The sequence below is a fragment of the Anopheles nili genome, chromosome 2 (assembly GCF_943737925.1).
Source record: "Anopheles nili chromosome 2, idAnoNiliSN_F5_01, whole genome shotgun sequence".
Taxonomy (NCBI): domain Eukaryota; kingdom Metazoa; phylum Arthropoda; class Insecta; order Diptera; family Culicidae; genus Anopheles; species Anopheles nili.
This window is the reverse complement of record NC_071291.1, coordinates 52,633,558-52,654,129: the sequence shown is the minus strand read 5'-3', so window position 1 is coordinate 52,654,129 and position 20,572 is coordinate 52,633,558. Positions and strand designations below refer to the sequence as shown.

Genomic DNA, 20,572 nt, shown 5'->3' with positions numbered 1-20,572 from the left:
TAATCTTATCACTGATTTGGCGGATCGTAAAACCAAACTTAAGTCGGATTGCGTGCCGATGTTACTGGGTAATAAACAAAATTATTATTCCGATAATTAATGCGCCAGTGCGAAACGGTATTGTAATGGCGGGACCTTTCAACGCACTAAATGCACTGAAAATGAAGCAGCTTTTATTCATGAAATATTTTCTTTCATCTCTTAAATGGTAAAATAGGTTATTTTCAACACATTGTTAAGGAATGAATAATATGGTCGTCTTTTCGGCCTTTATAATGATCTTCAGCAATGATTGTGACACGATCATGCTCTCATAGCTTAAAACTACTGACGTTTTTGTTAATTCAAATTAAAAAAAATGAAACTGGCTATGGCAGCAGGTGTGGCCCTAAAAGTCTTGCTGTCAGATCGAAGATATATTGATCAAACATACTAATTTGCATGTTGCATATAATGAAAAAAAAAACTAAACCTTCTTTTGTCGATGTTATTGCCTCCGGAGTAGATCAATAACATCATCATCGTAGCTTCGATCGGGGTGATTCATAATTTCTTTCAAAAATTTTGCTATTCGACTGGGTTAGTTTCTTGTGGTGTTGTACAACGAAATATATCAAACCGCTCAGCATGAACCACTACCGGAAGCTGCGAAAATTCTCACCTTTTCGCAACACGTGAATGCAAATGGGTTACTGTCGCTAATGGGTGGTCGTGATCGAAGTGGATGTAAAACCAACGGTGTTTTATTAGGCAAATTTTTAAGAGCAACTCGTGGAAAGTAAATTCATTCCTTTTTTGTGCTTTTGCAGAAGAAAGGTTCTCAAGTGGAGGAAACGAAAGAAGAAGCAAAAAAAAATAACGTTCCAAATGAAGTACAGGTAACTAGTCGCAATGCATATATTTTACCTTCTTATTATGACAACATTAATGGTGCTGGCACGGCGCAGGCAGAAAAGCGCGGTAGAAACGCCGCGAAAAAGAGAAACGATAATCGTATAATTAGACATAAATGTCAAGCAAGCACAGGCGACGGCTCCAAATGGCGACCGCGACACGGCGGTCCCAAACGACTAGTTGATGCGATACGAGCGACAACGAGCGATGGGGTTGGATTGTGGGGCGTTATCTGGCCAGTTTGCTTGCTTGCTCACAAGAGATGGTTCAGCTCGTACGAAGGGACACCTTGAAGTACTGCACACACTAGAGGACCTCTTGCCACGTTTATCCGTCGACAGTTGCGCGGTCGGGTTGCTTAGGCGTTTGGGGTTTGAGATATGGTTCCATCATGTCTGCCGGTACGCAGTGTACGGTGTTGTGTTTGAGGCGACATCGGCGTCCGTTTTTTTTTTAACCTTGCTTGCGTGGGAATGAATATGACGCCATCGCGATCGCGTGAACCACCAAGATGAGAGGCAGATACAGCCTGTTGCCCCTGGGTGATCGCCTTCAGGAAGGGCGCCAGGACGACTCCGGGGAACGGAGACCGGTTATTGATACAGGCGTAGAGAAGAGAGAAATATGACGTGGCAAGCGACGAGATGACGGCAACGATCACTTGTGCCAGGGCGCACACTTAGGCGTACGATAGACAAAGATGCAAGAAATTGTCCGGATAGCTTAGATGCTCCGAAAGCCACTGGAGCGGAGTCGATTCCGGGACCGTAACGCCATGGGTTCTTGCCTCCACTGTGAATGAGAAAGAGAGGTTATGAGCAAATGATTGGCATAAAGGGCAGCATTCGGAAAAGGCGAAAGCAAGCCCCCAACGCTGGCGTTTTGTTTCGTTTCTCCATTCTATAGCGAGCAGACATTCTGAGGCATTTTCTTAGGCACACAACGCAGAGCATCGCTTCCAATTAGGATTTCTGTGAATGTGTCCGAGAATCGCCTTCCCAAGAATCGTCAACTGCTCCGAGGAAAGTAATAAATAAAACCAATCGATCGAAGTATGACCCCTATATGGAATCTTAACCGGTTTAGGACAATGTATGTTAAGAATTCCTTCATTCCATTTTGATGATGGAACAAACAAGATGCGTTGTAAAATATTAATTTTTGAAAGTGTGAATTTATGGAATTTAGGAATTTATGGAATTTATTATTAACATTAGTTTTTGATTTTTAACCCACAAAAGAATGTAGGAAAAAATATACGTTTCATATACTACAAAAAATATGTTGTTCCCGATGATATATTTTCCCATTTTAATACATATTATACGACAGGAATAAATATCATCTCAAGAACAACTAGCTGCAGAGCCATCAAGAAGCTTTTCGAGAATATATTAATTAGAAATATGGTTCATTTTATGCGCAAGCGGCACAAGATTACCTCAAAGCTAAACTGAGATCGAGTTTTGGAAGCATTCTAAGGTTAGCATCAATTTTGATTATCTTAACAATTTTATAATAGCATTCTAAGTGTTGATTTTCTTTTTTGAGTATGGTCTCCGTACCCCATCAAACTTGTTCTTTAAATATTTTCTGACAAATTCAAGCGAGATCTCGATCCCAATTTAAATTCGTATTCTTACTCTGCTTTTATTTCGCTCCATTATTATATATGGTTTATACGTCCAAATAAGTTAGAAATGTGGTCCGTGACGCATTCTAAACCGGTCCCCAAATCTAGTTACTTAAAATCTCCTACTCGTGCTGTCCATTCGTTAACTAACTGATGGCAAGCGCATGCAAGAACCGGCGCTAAAGCTAGCCTCCTACACGCTCAGTAGATTAAAAGAGATACCACCCTCTACACTTGCTGGTACTTTGCCAGTAAAAATCGATTCGGTATCCTCGATGGATATTGGATACGTGTTGTAACAGTTTGATATTATTTAGACGATGAATGAAGATCAAAGCGATGAATGATTCATTCTTCTTTGTTGTAAAACTAACGCCTCGTTTTAATTGGTGCATTGGAGTAACTAATATTGAATTAATTACAATGCAATTTACCATACGAGATGTTCTACATTGACTGCATTTATTTAATTTTTATTTAAAACATCAAACACAAATCAAACACCCAAACGTGGCGAAAGTTAAATTTCGATAACTTAAATAAGTTTCTGGTTGTGTGGTTTCATATTCAAGCATGGAATATATCAAATAAATATAACTATAATAAGCATGGAATATATAATTTATTACTATTTAGCCACCATTTTAATTCTCATCCACCTCTTGAGGGCGCTCATCTCAGGGACAATAAAAATAATTCAAACTAATCTGACATTTTCATCTCATTCAAAACGATTTTTTCCTGCTTTGCCGAACATCCAAATCCATGACATCCGCTCCAAGCAAATTCTTCCTTTTTCTGCCATGTTGGCGTCAATTCCACGAACAGGTTTGTTTCTGGGGATCATTCTTCAACCGAAAATCGTCAAATTTTGCCCTGTCAATTGTGGCGGTTGTTGTGGACGAATGTTTTAACATAGCTATGCTTCAGCGCCGCATATTATTTTTATCTTTTCCCTAATACAATCAAATTAATGCCAGTCGACCCAGCTGGTAAGCAAACTGAGGTTCACTTTCAACACTTCTAGGTTAGCTTCTAGTTCGTTAGAAGGCTTTGCCAAAGCCCGATTTCTGAAAGGTGAAATAGAATAAAAAATAGACCATTCATCATTTGGCATCAGTGTGAAGAGATTTAAAATTTGCGAATCACGGTCCAGTGGGTTCGAAGGTATTGAAGGGCTTGGAATTTGAGCTTTATACCAATGTAACCCAGTCATTAACGTGATGCCTTCTTGTTTCTTACACAAATTAGCTAGATATATCAGGATCTAAATATGTATTTGTATTTTTTAAATGGCAAAACGTAATAATTTCATTATAAATCGATTAAGTATTTGATGCATGGAACATTGATCTCAATAGAAACTAAAAAGGATTTATACAATGGGTTTATTGCTGGCAATGTTATGAATCATTGTGAAATTGAGCACTAATTCATGGTAACAAAGGTTTGGTGTGGAAAAAAATACCTGTTACAATAATGGCATTTTAGCTCTCTATCCTTATTTTTATCTGCCGAATCTTACAGAAGTCAGCTGGCCAAAAGATGCCAAATGGTCCCGAGACGAATCGGAACCAGTGGAAAAACGGTGGCGGACGACACATTTTTCATTCTTTCTAAAACGTCATTTCAAGACCAATGACCACCGCCGAGCCCGGTATGGGGCGCGCTTTTTCTTTTCGGCCAAATGTCACCCGCTGCCAGGTACGATGTATTTGAGCGGTAATGAACGACGGCCACCGTTCGGTTGCGGATGTTAAAAATAACCACCCAGAGGATCTTGGCCGAGCGAATTTCCCGCATTGGTGCTGATTTCCTGACATTGCGGCTCATAAGAAGACGCTATGTCTGCCACGACCGAGCGCCGCGCGACCCGATCGGAACTTGGATAGAGCTACACCGTTGTTGATATGCGCACCTCACACATCATCTCGGTCCAACCATCTGACCATAAAAGGGGGAAAAACCGCACACTCAAGCACCGGAAAAGTGCACATCAACGGGATGTGTTACATGGCACGGAGGCTCGCCTATTTCCTAGCATTCGGCTGGCGATAGTGGTTAAATTGGGCAAGGCGGTGGCGCATCATCGTCCCAAGCTCGTGATCGATTTTTCGTGGCCTGTTTTCAGCCCGGGATGGACACGGGTTTGTGCCAGCGGACGAGAGAAGCCACGTACGAGGTGACATAAACTACCGTGCCCTGTGTACGTCCGTTTGATGTACGTCAAATCGTTGACCGTTGTCGCGCTGGGATGGTGGGATGTTGTTGGTTGAAATGATCTATTTTCGACGGTTCCTTTCTTTGCCTTCCGTTTTTTTCTCCTTTCTCCTATCTCTCCTTGCGATGTTCGCTGTCCACCATCCTTCTCCTTCGCTGCACGCTCTCTATAAGTCTATCGCTTCTTTAAGTACTGTTGCTACCCCCAATCCGAAGCCGTTTGGGGCGAATTTTTGCGGGCCTCAATTTGTCTGTAATGTGCCAACCCTCTTCCATCCTCCCCGTACTTTCCAACTCATGCTTCGAACACGTTGGGTTGGGTGGGTGTGTCTTCCCTTCGCAGCGCGCCTACACTGTGACGGTAGCCGAAGGATATTTTGAGCGCGATTGAGTCACCGGCACCCACCCCAGGTCAGGCACGGTTGAGGAGGACGTGCGGTGGTGAAAAAGCCGTGAAACGTCGACTACCACAACCGCTTGAAGATGTTTTCTAGTGGTACGCGCGCGGACGGATTCCTTTTCGATTGCAATTACGGTTGCCAAAATAAAACCGAACATTCTCAACGTTCATTTACGTGTCGCGCTTTCCCCCTGCGCTGAGGCACCATTATCCTTCGGCAACCTAACCATCGTGTGCATGAAGTGCATGACGCAACCATGCTGCGGGACTGATCAGTGGATTACCAACAGCATTACTGAGCTAGACCACAAAATGTTGTGAAAAGAAGCAAACAATAAAATACATGCTGCTGGGGAGGATTTCATTTCGAAGCAAAATAGCAATCACTATCGTTATCACATCATTATGTGGAAGAAAAAAAAGCGAAGAAAATATATGTTTAAAATTAATGCTTTTATTAAAACAATTGTATTAAAAAATTGGAACATAATTGGCTGATAAAAACGTACGAGGCACGCAACGACTCTCTCAGCAAAAGCTTTTTGTATTGAAAGCATGTATTTTGTTCAATATTATAGCCAATTGAGGTTGATTTACCACTTTTGACGAGCCAGCTATTGCATTTTTGTTTTAAAAAATAAACCAATAGTATAATTACCACAATGATGCAAGAATCGCGACCGTTACTTTCATACAGTGACGAACACAAGCATCAAGAGCTGAACTCTTAAATACTTGGTGTTTTTAAACGATTTACTTGCATTTTCTTCTGAAATTGGACACTACCACTACAAATCTACATTTTCAAATCTTTCCAACATAGTCAAGATAGGCAAAAAAAAACCTACAGAGCAAACAATATTGAAACCAAAAGTTTATGATTTCTGCCTTGGAGTGCGTTTGCCTCTGTCCGTGTTTTTTTATCATGTTGGCGGTTTCGTTTCTACGCGTCAAGGCGGCAAACAACAAAGGGCACATGTATCGCAGGACGTGTGAAAGGGAAAATAGGCTAATTTTCTCCTTCTTTCGTTCAGCAGACTGGTGCACTTCGCTGCGGCCGATGCCTAAACGTGCCATCACAGGTATGTGATCATTTAGGAGCAAAAAGAAAAATTAGAAATAAATACTATACCAACCGAGCGCAAGCAAACGCCGGTGCAGAAATCAGCGCCAGAGACAGAGCTGTTGCTAAAAAAAAGAGTAAAAATCGCAATAGAACGGTTGTCGCGATCGGTGGCCAATGCATCGCAGCGGTTAAGTGCCCGGTTGATGATTGATGATCGAGCGCCAGAGGGTTTATTTTCGCAAAATTTACGTCACGCCCGCTGCTGCATCCACTGGTGCTCCACCTTTTGGGGGACGACGCCACGTGCCAAAAAAAAAACCACCCTAGCACCACTTGCGTTAGCGCAGGAGGTCGACGTGTTCGTCCGCACGCAATCGAACACGAGCGCCAATGGGACGGTGGTTTTGCACTTTCGCTACGTTTGTTGCCGTTCTTGCCGGGGCGACACGATGGCTAATCTCTTCCGCCAGTCGGTTTGAAACGCGTCGTGCACTTGTCTTGCGGTGCGCGGTTTTACGCTGATGACCGATTAGGTCATAGTTTTATTTCGTGCGCGTGATGTCAGGCCATCGAAATGTTTGGCCACCGGATCGGTTTGGTTTTGTGGCTCAGATAAGCGGGCCCCTGCGGGCGATATTCAAAGCTTTTAGATTGAGAGTGACGGCCAAACCAAAGAAGAACAAAAAAAAATAAAATAGGAAACATCACACGAACTTCTACTGGCCTGCCCTCATCGCATAACTGACAAATCGCCAGTAAAACCTGTGCGCCAAAAAAAAATCCCGGAAAAAAATGTCTCCACCCGTGCCTGATGACGGAATCACTTGAAACAATCTTTGATAAGAGGCCCTCCCCACTCCGTAATGGCGCCACGACCCTTTTTTTGCTACGTTAATTTGTGATAACACTCTGCCGATAAGTATGTCCAAACTAAAAACAACAAAACCGACCATCAGAGCACTCCAAAGTGCAAGTAGCGATAAGCTAACCTTCGTTTGAATGTGCGGCCCAGCTCAGTGCTTCTTTTTTAACGGAAATTGCTCCGGAATTCACGAAAGAATTTGCTGAAAAACAGTGAGCTTCAACTAAGAGCACATCAAGCAAGGTGGTCGAATTTATCGGTAGCAGAAGAGGAAGATCAAAAGGTGACAAAAAGAAAGTGCGCAACGTTGCACATTTGTTACCCCATTGCTAACGATCTTTTGTCAACGTTTGATTAGAAAAGTGACAAGTTGAAACGAGTTTACGATGGGCGTGTATCGTGAACTAAGGACTATTCTGTATGTTTTTCTGTATTTTTACAGTTGATGCTATTAAACAAATTAATGGGCGTGCATTTTACATACGTACATTTCAAGCTCAATTAATTGTAATTTGAGCAATCGTTCTTTGGTATCGTTTGGTTGTAACATTATCGGAGAATAGTCATTGAATCAAAGTTATTACATTAAATCTGATTTTATCCTTACATAAGAACATCCCTTTCTCCTCCCGATTTAGGTACGAACATTTTAAGTTAAAAGGCAGCCGTGTTGTTACGGTATGGTGATCATCATAACTATGACGTTGGTGTATTATATCAGTAAAATGTTGTTCGAACTTTAACCAAATAAAATAATCCATTATGTCATGTTCGATAAGGCTAAACAAAGAGACATTATCGCTTATGAGCATTAAAAAACATCGTTGACCTATCGTTATCGTCATTTGAGTTGAGTCACGTGATAGTTTTGCAAGCGCTTAGGTTGCACACTTCTGATCGCATTAAGAACAGTATAAATATTGAACAGGCGAATAAAAACTGGTGCATTTTCATCTTCTTTTTTATACTAATAAAAGCGTATACCAGCTCGATAAAACCACCACGTATACCAGCTCGAAAAGCGTATAGCGTATATAGCTCGATGAATATTTGCTAATAAGATAGTTGCTGAGGATTTACAGCTTAAGAGTAGTTAAATAGCTTCTTTTTAAAGTACAACACATTGGAATTTTTTTTATCACAATCAATGTCATATCAACCGGAAACCCGAACATTAAATCAAATGCTCAAACGAAGCGCCTCTCAATGTTACAGTAAGTAGAAAATGCATCTGACACTCTCTAAACCATTTGCTGGAAAAAGTACAAGAAAAGCAAAAGCTGCATAGCCGTACGGTCGGATCGTATGCACATGTGCTGCGACGATGTACATAATAATAATTTATGCAAATTTAAGAAAATTTCACCTAAAGCGCATCCTGTGCCCACCCCGAACTGAACCGGCTGGTGTATTGTGCGATGTAACCGTGGGAGCCCCGCTCATGAATGGCAGGTACGAGATATAACGCACACCTCGACCCCTAGCGCACTTTGCACCAGGGTTTTGCAAAGGCGATTTGCATCTACGTACGTGGCTCATCCACAGGTTTTACTCGTTTATGAAAGAAACTCCGCCGGGTACGTCGAGGGGGCCAGAGCGTTAGTGACCTGACAGGTTACGAGCGACTTAAGACGACGAAACGGCACCCGTACGGGCGCACACGAAGATCAAGGATAAGATGTAAAACCAACTGGCCAAGGGACAACCAAAAGCCAATGGACCCGATTTTGTGAATCCGTTCCACACCACGAGCGATTGATTGTTGCTAGAGTCGGAAGATACCTCTGCCGATGCTAGGTTGCACATGCAGAAAGCCATAAAATCATCCTACGGCTTAAATTAGTTTTGTCTTCATCCTCGGCATAAGGAATTTTTACCAGGCCTCAAAAGCATGCACCGGCTGCACCGGCACAGTGCACCTAAAGGTGCCGGATTTCCAATGCCATTGTAAATAGGCGCTCGGGGGGTTTGCCGTTAGAAAAACGGACCCCTGGATGATGCGCCCAGTCCTTGTTCCCGCCGGTGCATTCAACGTGGTCCTTGTTTACACATTTACGATGGTAATAAAATATTCACACCTCTCCGAATAAACAGCAACCTTTTTTTGGGACGAACAAGTACCTAGCTACGGAAAGGAAACCTAAACACCGGCGTGCACACACACACACACACACACACACGTATGCGAATCGTAAGTGATCCTTTTTGCTATGAGCGATCCTTCGATGAGATGCACGATGGTGGCAGAACCAGACATGAAATTCCAAATTCCCTCTCATCTGTTCATGTTTTCCATTATATTCATTTTCCATCTGCAGCCACTTGATACCTCGATCGATCCACCTTCATGGCAGAGTGGTGTGGGAGCTTTTGTTTTATCGCAAACTCGGAACGATCTTGTTGTTTGTGTAGCTGCACAGCGGCCATTCCGACAGATCCTGCCGAGTGGCCACTCGGCAAATATTCGATCGATTCATCGCCGTTACCTGCTCCTAAGAAAACAAAGTAACTCCTAAGACAATATTTAACCTACGACACCTTGGCAAGAGCTACGTTTCAACTTGACCGGCGATTTTTCCACGCCTCTTTCCCTGCTTAGCCAGTTGTGCCTCGGGAGGTTTGATAACCGTCGGAAAATAAAAAAACCACCAAGGTGCCAACGGTAAACAAGTACAAGATCGCAGCTGCATACCGTGGCAACACGCTTGAATGAGCTGTGCAAAGCTAACTTTCGCAGGATAGCTTTCACATGGAACTTGGAATATAGGATACAATCAACTACAACTAGTCGTTTACTAGAAAAGTGTTTTCAATTTATAATGTTTTTTTTAATCACAGTTAGCGTATTACACGAATATTTTATTTTACCGACACTACTTTAGAATAATTTCATGAATATGCCTGTTTCCTGCTTTAAGCAGCAATGTGCATGTCTATCAACACACTGTCGAGGTCGCATCAGCAAGATGAAATAATCTGACTTTCGCATTGCAGGGGAATGCTGCCAACAATTATTATTCGCTAATAATTAAAGCAGTTACGAGGTGAGTAAAATTAGCCAAGAACGCAATTCTTCGGCGAAGACAACTATTCGATAAGAATGCCAGGCTATTTTGGGGGTGAAGCGCGCACAATAAATATATGTGAACCAAATGTACACGCCTGCATGTAGTGGCATCTTCGGCATGCCGCAAACAAAAAAAAACGATTAAATCAAGCAAAACGAAGCGGAAACGCCCGTGTGGCATCAAATTTATCTCTTTGTTTGTGTGGCAAAAAATGCCAACAAAAAATGTTGGTGTTAATTGTATTCACAAAACTCAAACAAACAAATATTCCAATCCATCTTTCTTCATGCGTTAGAGGTTGGCACGCTGATTGCACGGCGAGCAAAAGTGACGAAATCAAAACCAAGATAGTATCGAAAGGGCTGATAGAACGGCTGAAGGGCTGATTCCTAATGATGACGTATGCATTATGGCTCTTAATTGCGACACCTTAGCAATGCAGAGCTTGCTGCAATCGAACTCCTGTGACGCCTAATTTCTATCGAACGCCATCAATTGTCGCATTGACAAGTCGTTTGTTTGCTTATTGTCATAAATCAAATGTGAATTAATCACATCTTGCGTTCATCGGCAAAAAATGGCCCGTTTCTCGTATATCAATTAGAATACTACACTCTGCTCTAAACCAAGAGCCAGAAGAGGGATTCGCCGCTGTGTTAAAAAAAAATGGTTTGATTTGGTTACTTTACGAGGCGCGTACATCATCGTTCGCGCATGTGAAAAATTAACAAACTCATTTAAAAATAAAACACATCAACATTTATCCCCACCTTCCGATTGGGAGGGCCGTGGCTTATGCCGATTGGGTTGGGTTTGTTTTTGCAACACCCAAACCTACCCCCTCCTGTTAACCTAAGCCAACGAATCGATGAAACGATCCCATCCCATTCGCGCAACCGGCTGACGGTAAACAAATGCACGAGCACGATGGTTTTTTTGGGGAGGGTATATCTCGCATGTGCAAATCGAATCAAGTTGGAACTCCACGAAGACGAACCCATCACAGAGCGATACACACGCGTCGCGCAACGATGCCAACTGCTGGCCATCATCGTCCTAGTGGAGGACGATCTTTTAGAAGTACCTCACGTTTGACATGTGACGACCGTTGCCCAACACAACATGGACATACCCAAGGCCAGCCGTCCGTAGAGGGGCTGGGTGAGGCGAGATTTCCGTCGACAAATTTTCGCTAATTGATCGTACGTAAGCGTACTACCCAACGCATTATACTTTTTGGGTGAAATCGTGCGGGGTAGGGCGGAGGCACGCAAGCCAATCAAATCGCAAACCATCCCGAAAAAGCCGATCGGCCAACCCGTTTTAGTTGCTTTTTTGTGTTAGAAAAGAAAAACGTCGCAACATTATCCCACGGAATTGCTTAGTGATGTTGATTGCCGATGATCAATAATTTCCTCTGTTTGCTCTTGATACTTATCTAGTTGTGCATACACCATTCGGAAAAGCTGAATAATTTGATCGATTAGCGAATGCTTAACGTTCGCCGGTTGAAGAATTGTCATGATATGCATGCAATCGGTCAATGCCAAACTGTCAGCCTCAGGGAACGTGGTAGCAGTTTTTCAACCAACCTGTAAACCTGCTGGTTAAACGACGTACAGGTTGTTTAACCAACAGGTTTAACCGTAGTAACTTATTACTAAAACTTAAGCTTGTGTCAAGAACCATTTTTATGGTCTGTTTGATGATATCATAGTCATTTAAAATATGACAATAAGACAAACATTTGGCAATGCGAAAAAATTACCTTATTTAAAACATGAAGGAAATTTATAAAAAAAAAGCGCAATTGATAAATAAAGTCTCAAAATTAGTGTCACGTTCATAAGATTTATAACTTGATATTGATTATTGGTATTTCGCAGAACAAAGGTGACTGTTCATGAGAAGACATAAATTAAAACTAAACCTGAAAACTATAAATAATTTCACTATAAACTATAAATAATGAAGTATTAGTGTGTCTTCCAATTTGCTACGCATCAAAACGACTGCGATCTTAATTGGGTGTAAAATAAATTGTGATTGGGCACACTAATCACACGGCAAAACAGGAGGCATTAAAATGCAAAATCCACCTTCAATTAGTATGCTGAACGAACAAGAGAAATTTGTAAACCACATTTAAATTTAAATACAATGAAATCGACTGAACCTGTTAAAATAGCGTCAGAAAAATTTAATTTTTTAATATGATGTTTTTGGATCAAAATATTAACACCTGGCAAGTGTGATAATTCGGTTATCATCTTGTTGCATCGTTCTAAAACCTTTTGCACAGATGTATTTTGGGGTGTTCAATAAAATATCTTTCTTGTTTCTGTGCTGCTAACATAAGTGCTCTTCACATGTTTTTTAAACCAACTGGCTATAATTTCACTGCGTTTTTCTGTACCTTTTATTGATTTAAGGATGGATCTTAGCATACGATATCCTATGATTTTTCTCATTTGAATGCCACAGGTAATTTTTTATAATTTTTATGTTAGAAATTTGACACATCGAATATTGTAGAAAAAACGATAATTTTGAGAATTTTATTATTAAATATCAGTTAATAATGTCTATAAGATTCAGAAAGAGGCAAAACGAAGCTATACATACAAGTAATTGTAAGCATTGTAATTGCACATACCCGAACATACAAAACATACATACAAAACTAATGCCCGAAGACTCTTAAATAAAGTTCATTGACATTTGGATGGATGTGTAGCATTAATTGAACAATAGTAACAAAAAAATTGGCTTGACTTACCTGCTTTTCTAACAGGTGAAGAGAAATCTTCTAAAAGATCTTGCAATATGCGCTTTTGCCCTGCAGCAGAGATGGGTGCGACTAGTTTTTGTTGGTATGTACCGTCCTGTAAAAAAAAATTGATACAAAATGTTAATTAAAATCATTTATTGTAGGTTGAATTTTATTCATGCGATAAATATTAAACTTTTTTAACTCATGTTAATACGAACAATTAAATAATTAATAATTCAATTGTGATGTAGTATTAATACTAAATATAGTTACATTATAATTAATTAAAACAACTTTGAATTTCATCATTAGCATAGGATAAAAACAATTTTGAAAAAAGTAATTGTCTGAGAACGGACCAACGATAAAAAATTGTTTAATGCTTTTAGTTTGAAATTTTCAGATGTGTATACTGTTGAGCATCGATTGCTAGATGCTTCTTTGATATAAAATTGAAAAACTGGTTGTTAATGTGCTTCTATGTAATAGAAAGTCTATTGCATGTAATAGAATGTCGTCGAGTGATATTTGTATATATTCAAAGTAGTCGATCTATCGTGATTTGTATATATTCTACATTATCTGGCAGGAGAAATCTACTCAAACTGGCATGGGAAAAATCTATTGTTATTGTTATTTATTTAAGGACGGCCTGACCGTATTGAGATTTGAATAATTATTTGTGAGCTGAAAGGCATTTCCTCCCAACAGCCGCTGTGAGCCTTATCCCAGGCTGACTCGGTTAAGGAAAAAATCTAATTATATTTAAAAAATTTACTTTTCAGTAATGTTTGCATAAAATTTTGGAAATTCATTATTTTCATAATCTTAAGAAACGAAGAAATATGTAAAAAACTTAAGCTTCATAGAAAAGTAAGACTAAGTTTTTAGACTGTTATACTGTTCAAAACACTGACATATGTGAGCAAATATTGTTACATAAATTAAGCTAAACAAAATTTATGCGCCCAGCAACTAATAAGTTCAATGTAAAGTTATCTGGCGTATAACATGATTTAAGTAGATTATTTCAATAATGAAAGCTACGAACTATAGTTTCTGGTGTTGCTTACCTCGGCATAGCACCGAACTGGAATGTGTTTGAAACCATCCTGATCGGGTATTGGTTCCATAAGTCTCCTGTTTACAGCCCAGAACTGGTCAAACTTATCTATAGGACATTCAAGATAGTGATGTTAGTCAACGTAATTTTCAATCAACTGAAATACATTTATCTTTTTACCATTAACTAATCCTAACCATAGTTGATTGTGATCCTTTTTTTGCATAGCAGAAACCACCTGACCACGATGTTTCAACACATCGGCTTCTTTGAGACTAGACATAAAGTGTGCCTCAACAAGTTCCCTGGAATGACACGGGATTAGATAATACGTTTTTTATTGCACTACTTGAACTACTTACTTGTTGGGACATCGAATGAGAATATCATCAGGAAATTTCGAGAAGTGTACTGTGACATGCCAAGGCAACGTGCCATCAGTTCCAACAAGCAAATCATATAAAACACCTAAAATTATTGAATAAAATAGATAATGGGAGCATTTATATATAAACACACATATATTCTACCAATAGGAAAATGCCACTTCAGTGGTATTCCGTTGCTGTCCATCCACATTTCGCCATCCTGTAGTTCGTTCGAAACAAGCCGCAGGAAATGTTTCCTTACCTTTGAATGAAAAGGTTATTAGATTTTCATTCTATAAGATTTGATTAAATTTTGTATTTCTTACTTTATCGGTGACAAGTGGCAAATAACTCAGTCGGGGTATGAGGAGAAAATATTCTTCCGGTTCAACATCAGTTTCGTCTGCGGAAAGCTTGAAATGTACTGGAATTTTACCCTCCCAAATTTCACGTAATATTTCACGATCGTTTGCCATGCTAGGAGTTGTGACTAATAGTGAATTGCAATTGTTTACTGCATGTAATTTATGGTTTTGATTATTCTACCAGCATAAATGCACAATGAAAACACAGGCACTACGCTTCAACTAAAAACAGCAAATGTCAGTGGTTTGTTTTGGTTATGAAATATGATCTTCTTCTTCTGTTATTCTGTCATGCGTGATTCTATGCACCGGTTATGCAGTCATAAACAAACTGTTTTTGCAAATGATCTTCTAAGGAATTATTTATATGTCATTGAAATGAAGTCGACTGCATTTATTAATTTTCAATATTCTCTCATCTAGATATTTTCTTAAAACTCAGATAAATTTGTAATGCTGATTTGCAGCAGCCCTGGATACAAGGAATGTCAAATTCCTCAAGACTGTTATATCACTTTGTAATATTTGCTGGACAGAAATATGTGAAGATGTATGGAATACTGTTATATTACATGGACCCACGATATGGTCAAAAGCTTTCTATATAAATTTGTAGAGAATAGAATTTAGCTTTTGTTACAAAAATTTTGAAATTGTATTAAATCTCTCGTTGCACACTTAATAGTCATTAGGAGAACAATCCCTTGAGTTATGCTATAAAATGTAGTGTTGGAATGTAACACGCATTTTCTACAATGTTTAAAATCACCTAGTAGTTCGGATTTAACATCAATCCCTAAAACTTCTGCGGGTTAGATCCTTTATGTAGTTTACCAGTGTTAATCAATACCGTTTTTGGTTTACCTTTTCAAGTAGTTTATTGGCCGGTGTAATGCATTGGAATCTTCCGGATAGTGTTGCGGAAATCAGAAAAGCAGCTGAATAATAATTCCAAATTAACCAATACCAATCATCATTGTATTTTCGGACGGTGCCATCGCAAACAAGATAACTTTTCCTTGCATACAAAACGTCTTTGCATACAAGTCGTCTGCGGGATCGTAGTTCTTATATACTAAGCGCATTCAACACTTTCTGCATACAGCGTGCTTCAAATTTGCGTTTGTGATAGCGCGATTGATAAATGATAATACTTTATTTCACTTTTCAAACTGTTTTTTATTTTTTCGAATCGCATATAAAAGAAAATCTTGATTCCTGAGAAAATAAATTCCTTTTGAGAATAGACATTTGAAATATTATGCCATAGCTTCAACAAAACAAATTTTACATGTGCTTCTACTCGAGTAGCGTGAGTTGACTTACACTGACCGATAGACGCGAAACGCATCACGATGCGCAGGTGAAAGCACGCAGCAAGAAAACAAAAATCAACTATCATGCGAGCAGAAGAAGTTGCGTACCAACGCCTTTACCGAGTCAATCGAGTCGACCGAGACCGTGAATGCTGCTCTAACCAACGGTGGTTCAAGCCGTTTCGGATCGGCAACTCTCAGTCTCTGTGCAAGCTACGATCACGGTGGATCAGTCCTCCGTTAAGACACAAATAATTGTACAAGAACTTTTCGAACGTATCCAGATTGATCCTTTCAAATCTTATCCCCGTTCATTACTCATTGATTACACACTTAACGAGCTCCCGAACGGGATCTCATTGCAGTATTAAGCTTTAAGGCAACGTGACAATGAGTAACAGTTTTTACCATAAGATCGTCGTCGTTGGAGCGTTGGTGCAGCTGATTACTCTATTGCCACCCGCTGGAGCAGTCCGTTACGTGCCAAAGTGGAAGAAGCAGGTTGAGTGAAATTAAGCGCTTCGATTTCGTGTTAGCTTTTACCCCGACAGCGAAGAGAATTACGATGGCAATAACACTAGCCCTAGATTTCTCCATTAGCGACAGTGACCTAAGCGTACCGCTTTAAGCCGATCATTGGCCTAAAAATTTTGATTGTGGAGAAGTAGAAAAGAAAAATCAAAAAGAAAATGCATGACATTCGTTAAATGAAACTGATACAAACGTTCATGCTGTGTTCTAGTGCTCGCTAGAAAAGCTTTGTTGTTATCAGGCTATCACATCTTTAAAAAACTCTTCAAATCTTCTAAAACCGTTTAAACTACCGTGGGCTCTCTAGAACGTGTTGTTTCCGGTTTTGGTACTAACGATATGAGATTCTATTGAAACTTGTTGCGCTGGAAACCCGTTATGTTGTTATGTTTTCTTTGCATTATCCGACTCATGTGGTTGAATTGTGCTTGGGGCAAACAACGGTTCAACACAGTTGAATGGCAGAGGATACGTGAGCCGGGTGTAACGAAGAAATATTATGTTCTATTGGAAAAACAGGTTTTAGGTTTGCTTCTCTGAAGGATTTTTAAAAGTTCTAAGTCGTTTGTGGTTCATGCTATTTTATCTTGTTTTTCTAGTCATGATAACGCGCTATTGCTGCTTAAATTGTAAATGTGTGGATAATTTTGATATTACTATAATATAATGTTAATATCACTTGTTGTTTGTATAAGCAATATATTTATTGTATATCATTGAGGATACATTTTTTGCGGCCACCACTGCAAATGCGGAGTATCATTCTATACTTTATTTTCATTGTAAAGATGTACGTTAAATATGTTGGAAATATTGTTCATACATTTTTTTGGGTTACACATTTCAACCTCCATATCAATCACCTTGAAGCAATTTGAATATGGAATATGTTTCTTTTGAATGATAAAGGATTGATTATTGAATAAGAATAAAAATTTTAATTTTAAACATGAATATCCTCGCAACCTTCCTGCTACATTGGGTATCGAGAATTGAGTGTATAAGAAATAATTGTTCTTGCAGGCATGTGAACTACCGACCCCACAAAACGAGTACTCACATTACGTATGCGACGATAATGGAGACGTCAAATGTCTACCAGGATGGGCAGGTGATCTTTGCGATGTTCCAATCTGCAAAAAAGGTTGCGATCCGCTACAAGGGTACTGCAAACGACCCGGTGAATGTCGCTGCAAGCTTGGATTTTACGGTGAAAATTGTAATCGATGCATCCCGCTGCCTGGTTGCCAGCATGGTGGCTGTCAGGTGTCATTTGAATGCGTTTGCCACAAGGGATGGGATGGAATTTTCTGCTCAGAACGTAAGTAAAAGAAGGGAATCCGTTAAACAAAGATGCCTTAACATAGTCCTTTTTCTGCGGGTTGCTCTCTAGCTGTTTGCCGATCAGATTGTCATCCATCACGCGGCTACTGTGAGGCACCGGGCGAGTGTCGCTGTCGGTTAGGTTGGGCTGGACCTACTTGTCGAGACTGCCAGGTGCTTCCAGGGTGTATGCATGGAACATGCACCAAACCGTTGGAGTGCAAATGTCTCCCAGGCTGGACCGGAATACTATGTCAAACGCGTATGTGTTTTCTACAATGTGTACAATGTGGCGTATTAGAAGAAGAAGAGATCTTATGCTAAAATATGTATTTCTAGCGATGTGCGCAGCAAATTGCAGCCGGGAACATGGCTATTGCCGACGGCCGGGTGAGTGCCGTTGTAAGGTAGGCTGGATGGGACAGGATTGTAGTAAATGTCACCCGTATCCAGGATGCGTCAATGGCGACTGTCGACGACCGTGGGAATGCAACTGTAAACCTGGCTGGGGAGGCATGTTGTGTGACGAAGGTGAGAAGGAATGTTTCTTTAAAAAAAACCATTATTACAGTATTTAGCTATTGTTGTAGAACTAAACTATTGCGAAAAGAATCCTGAGACTTGCAAAAACGATGGAAGATGCAAATCGGTGTCCAAGGATGATGGTTTCTATCGGTGTGAATGTTCCTCCGGGATCAAAGGTCGTAACTGTGAAATCGTCCCGATGTCCATGCTAAATTCAACCATGTCTACCACCATACAACCTAGTTCTACTACAACTGATGCTTTAAGCAGTGATACATCAATCGAGATGTCAGCAACCACCATTGGTATCGAGAGCCTAGAAACGTATCGTAATTCATCGCAATTATCAAGTAATGAAGATTATGTGAACGATGAGTTCAGTTCAGAAGATCTAGATAACGAAGCTTAGTGAATCTTGGAAGGCGATGTATATTGCAATTTTAATTCATTTAATTTATTTATTTCAATGTGAAACATAACTTTTTGAAAAATCTATGGATTGTTTTTTATTCTTTTGGGAGGCTGTCTAGTAAATCTACCACCATTCGGTTGTTCTCCAGTATATCACACTTTTGACCACTATGTTTTGACGACATAAACGTACGCTGTTGGGGATGACCGAATGAGAAATTTTTCTTACATCGTAATGGTGTCGTTTGCTCTACCGCCATATTGCTCACGATTGATGTGCCCCTCGATGTTGATTTTGTCGATTTTCCGACCTTTGAGTACAATTGTTTATCAAAACGAAAGTTGTGTGGGAATTTGTGTTCCCGGATGCAATGATCTTTTCGCTCTGCGGGATCCTTGCTGCGATGCTTGCATTCTTCAAGAAAGCATACATACTGGAAGGGATATAAAATAAAAGCAATGGTGCAAAGTGTATAAAAACAAATTTTTGATGAGTAATAGTAAAAATTATTTTACCATCAACCGGTTGGATGATTGAACTTGGGCGGCAAAATACGAATCATGCGTTTCGGACAGGTGAATATCGAGTAAATGAGCATTAGGAAGCGATTTTTTACACTGCGCACATGTGTAGCGGTGCTGAGAATTATAGTGAAATTCATACTCGACTACGGATAGGCAGAAAAAATTACAATCGGGCACATTACAGCTAATATCACTGAAAATAGAAAAAGAAGTTGAAATAATTATGAGAAATTATTAAATTTGTGCAATTATTATATGTTTTACTCACTTTTCTTCTGGATTTGATTCGGAGAGTACAATTTCGCTTAATACTCCGAGTTTTACAAATGGTTTGATGAATGAATTACCATCTTTAAAGAATTCATCATCTGGCTTTCGGGGACCCACAGCATAACATTTTAAAAGATTAACAGTGGTTTCTTGAGATGTGAATTCCATGCTTTTAAAGCACCTTCAACAATACGGTAACAATAATAATAATAATAATGATAATAAGCGCTCCTTTGATTTACACGATAGGCCTATTGGTTTTGCATGCAAAGAAATAACCAAATTATTGAATACGCTTACAAAACTATCTAAAACTTGTTTTAAATGGTTATTAATCGAGTTAAGCACAACTAAAAAGAAAGAATAAAATGTTGAGTATTTTGCCTTGATGACACATCAGATTTGTGAAAAAATACCTGAATTATTATGACGACGATATGTATTTTCATACATGCTCCTTTTTAACAGGCAAGTTGAAATCGTTCTTTCTAGTGGTTTTAGTTCGAGTTTTGCGAACTTCCGTTAACTGTTACAATAGCTCGGCTGCAATCAATGGTAAACAACGATCATATATTTTTAATGGATTTGGCAATTTGACTGTCATAGTGTCGGCAAAAGGAATGAAAATTGTCGGCAAAAAGGATGAAATTTTATTTTCATAATATTATACATTACATTCTTGGATGCAGCAAATGTTTATCATGATCTGTTTATGCATTATATGGAGATTTCTCAGATAAATTTTTTAAAGATATTTATTAGCTATTAAACCGATAATTATTTCAGATTGTTGTGCATGGTTTGTGTCGGTTAAACGAAATTTCAACGTGTGTAATCACCTTGGCATGTGACAGATTGAAAAGAACATATTGAAATAACGAATGCGATGACAAGCTAAAATGGCGCTAGCAGTTGTACCGGCAAATTGCGACGCTGATTTCTGGCGGAAAGTTCTCACT

The 20,572-nt window shown here is 39.6% G+C and overlaps 3 protein-coding genes across 3 annotated transcripts; 1 reads left to right on the top strand and 2 right to left on the bottom strand.

Moving 5' to 3' along the window:
• Positions 1 to 888: 888 nt before the first annotated feature.
• On the bottom strand, positions 889 to 14,823 carry LOC128721701 (autophagy protein 5). The gene is made up of 7 exons (XM_053815480.1): positions 14,674 to 14,823; positions 14,510 to 14,609; positions 14,342 to 14,447; positions 14,160 to 14,284; positions 13,990 to 14,087; positions 12,923 to 13,028; positions 889 to 1,686 (listed from the first exon to the last, which is right to left on the bottom strand). Exons 1-7 carry the CDS (start codon positions 14,821 to 14,823, stop codon positions 1,574 to 1,576), a joined length of 798 nt encoding a protein of 265 aa, XP_053671455.1. The 3' UTR covers positions 889 to 1,573.
• A 1,595-nt stretch (positions 14,824 to 16,418) lies between these two features.
• On the top strand, positions 16,419 to 18,816 carry LOC128720046 (delta-like protein C). Its single transcript, XM_053813692.1, has 5 exons — positions 16,419 to 16,529; positions 17,583 to 17,880; positions 17,953 to 18,144; positions 18,222 to 18,413; positions 18,473 to 18,816. Exons 1-5 carry the CDS (start codon positions 16,419 to 16,421, stop codon positions 18,814 to 18,816), a joined length of 1,137 nt encoding a protein of 378 aa, XP_053669667.1.
• A 97-nt stretch (positions 18,817 to 18,913) lies between these two features.
• LOC128720465 (protein lethal(2)k10201) lies at positions 18,914 to 19,781 on the bottom strand. The gene is made up of 3 exons (XM_053814134.1): positions 19,612 to 19,781; positions 19,335 to 19,536; positions 18,914 to 19,252 (listed from the first exon to the last, which is right to left on the bottom strand). Exons 1-3 carry the CDS (start codon positions 19,779 to 19,781, stop codon positions 18,914 to 18,916), a joined length of 711 nt encoding a protein of 236 aa, XP_053670109.1.
• Positions 19,782 to 20,572: the final 791 nt, after the last annotated feature.

Excerpts from the sequence above, each read along its gene's own strand:
- LOC128721701 (XM_053815480.1), bottom strand. The coding sequence starts at position 14,823 with ATGGCAAACGATCGTGAAATATTACGTGAAATTTGGGAGGGTAAAATT. Across the intron at positions 14,610-14,673 it reads TGCCACTTGTCACCGATAAA|GTAAGGAAACATTTCCTGCG; the intron begins GTAAGAAATACA and ends TTTCATTCAAAG. Across the intron at positions 13,029-13,989 it reads CAGTTCGGTGCTATGCCGAG|GACGGTACATACCAACAAAA; the intron begins GTAAGCAACACC and ends TTTTTTTTACAG.
- LOC128720046 (XM_053813692.1), top strand. The coding sequence starts at position 16,419 with ATGAGTAACAGTTTTTACCATAAGATCGTCGTCGTTGGAGCGTTGGTG. Across the intron at positions 17,881-17,952 it reads TGGAATTTTCTGCTCAGAAC|CTGTTTGCCGATCAGATTGT; the intron begins GTAAGTAAAAGA and ends GTTGCTCTCTAG. Across the intron at positions 18,414-18,472 it reads AGGCATGTTGTGTGACGAAG|AACTAAACTATTGCGAAAAG; the intron begins GTGAGAAGGAAT and ends CTATTGTTGTAG.
- LOC128720465 (XM_053814134.1), bottom strand. The coding sequence starts at position 19,781 with ATGGAATTCACATCTCAAGAAACCACTGTTAATCTTTTAAAATGTTAT. Across the intron at positions 19,537-19,611 it reads GAATCAAATCCAGAAGAAAA|TGATATTAGCTGTAATGTGC; the intron begins GTGAGTAAAACA and ends TTCTATTTTCAG. Across the intron at positions 19,253-19,334 it reads AATCATCCAACCGGTTGATG|TATGTATGCTTTCTTGAAGA; the intron begins GTAAAATAATTT and ends TATCCCTTCCAG.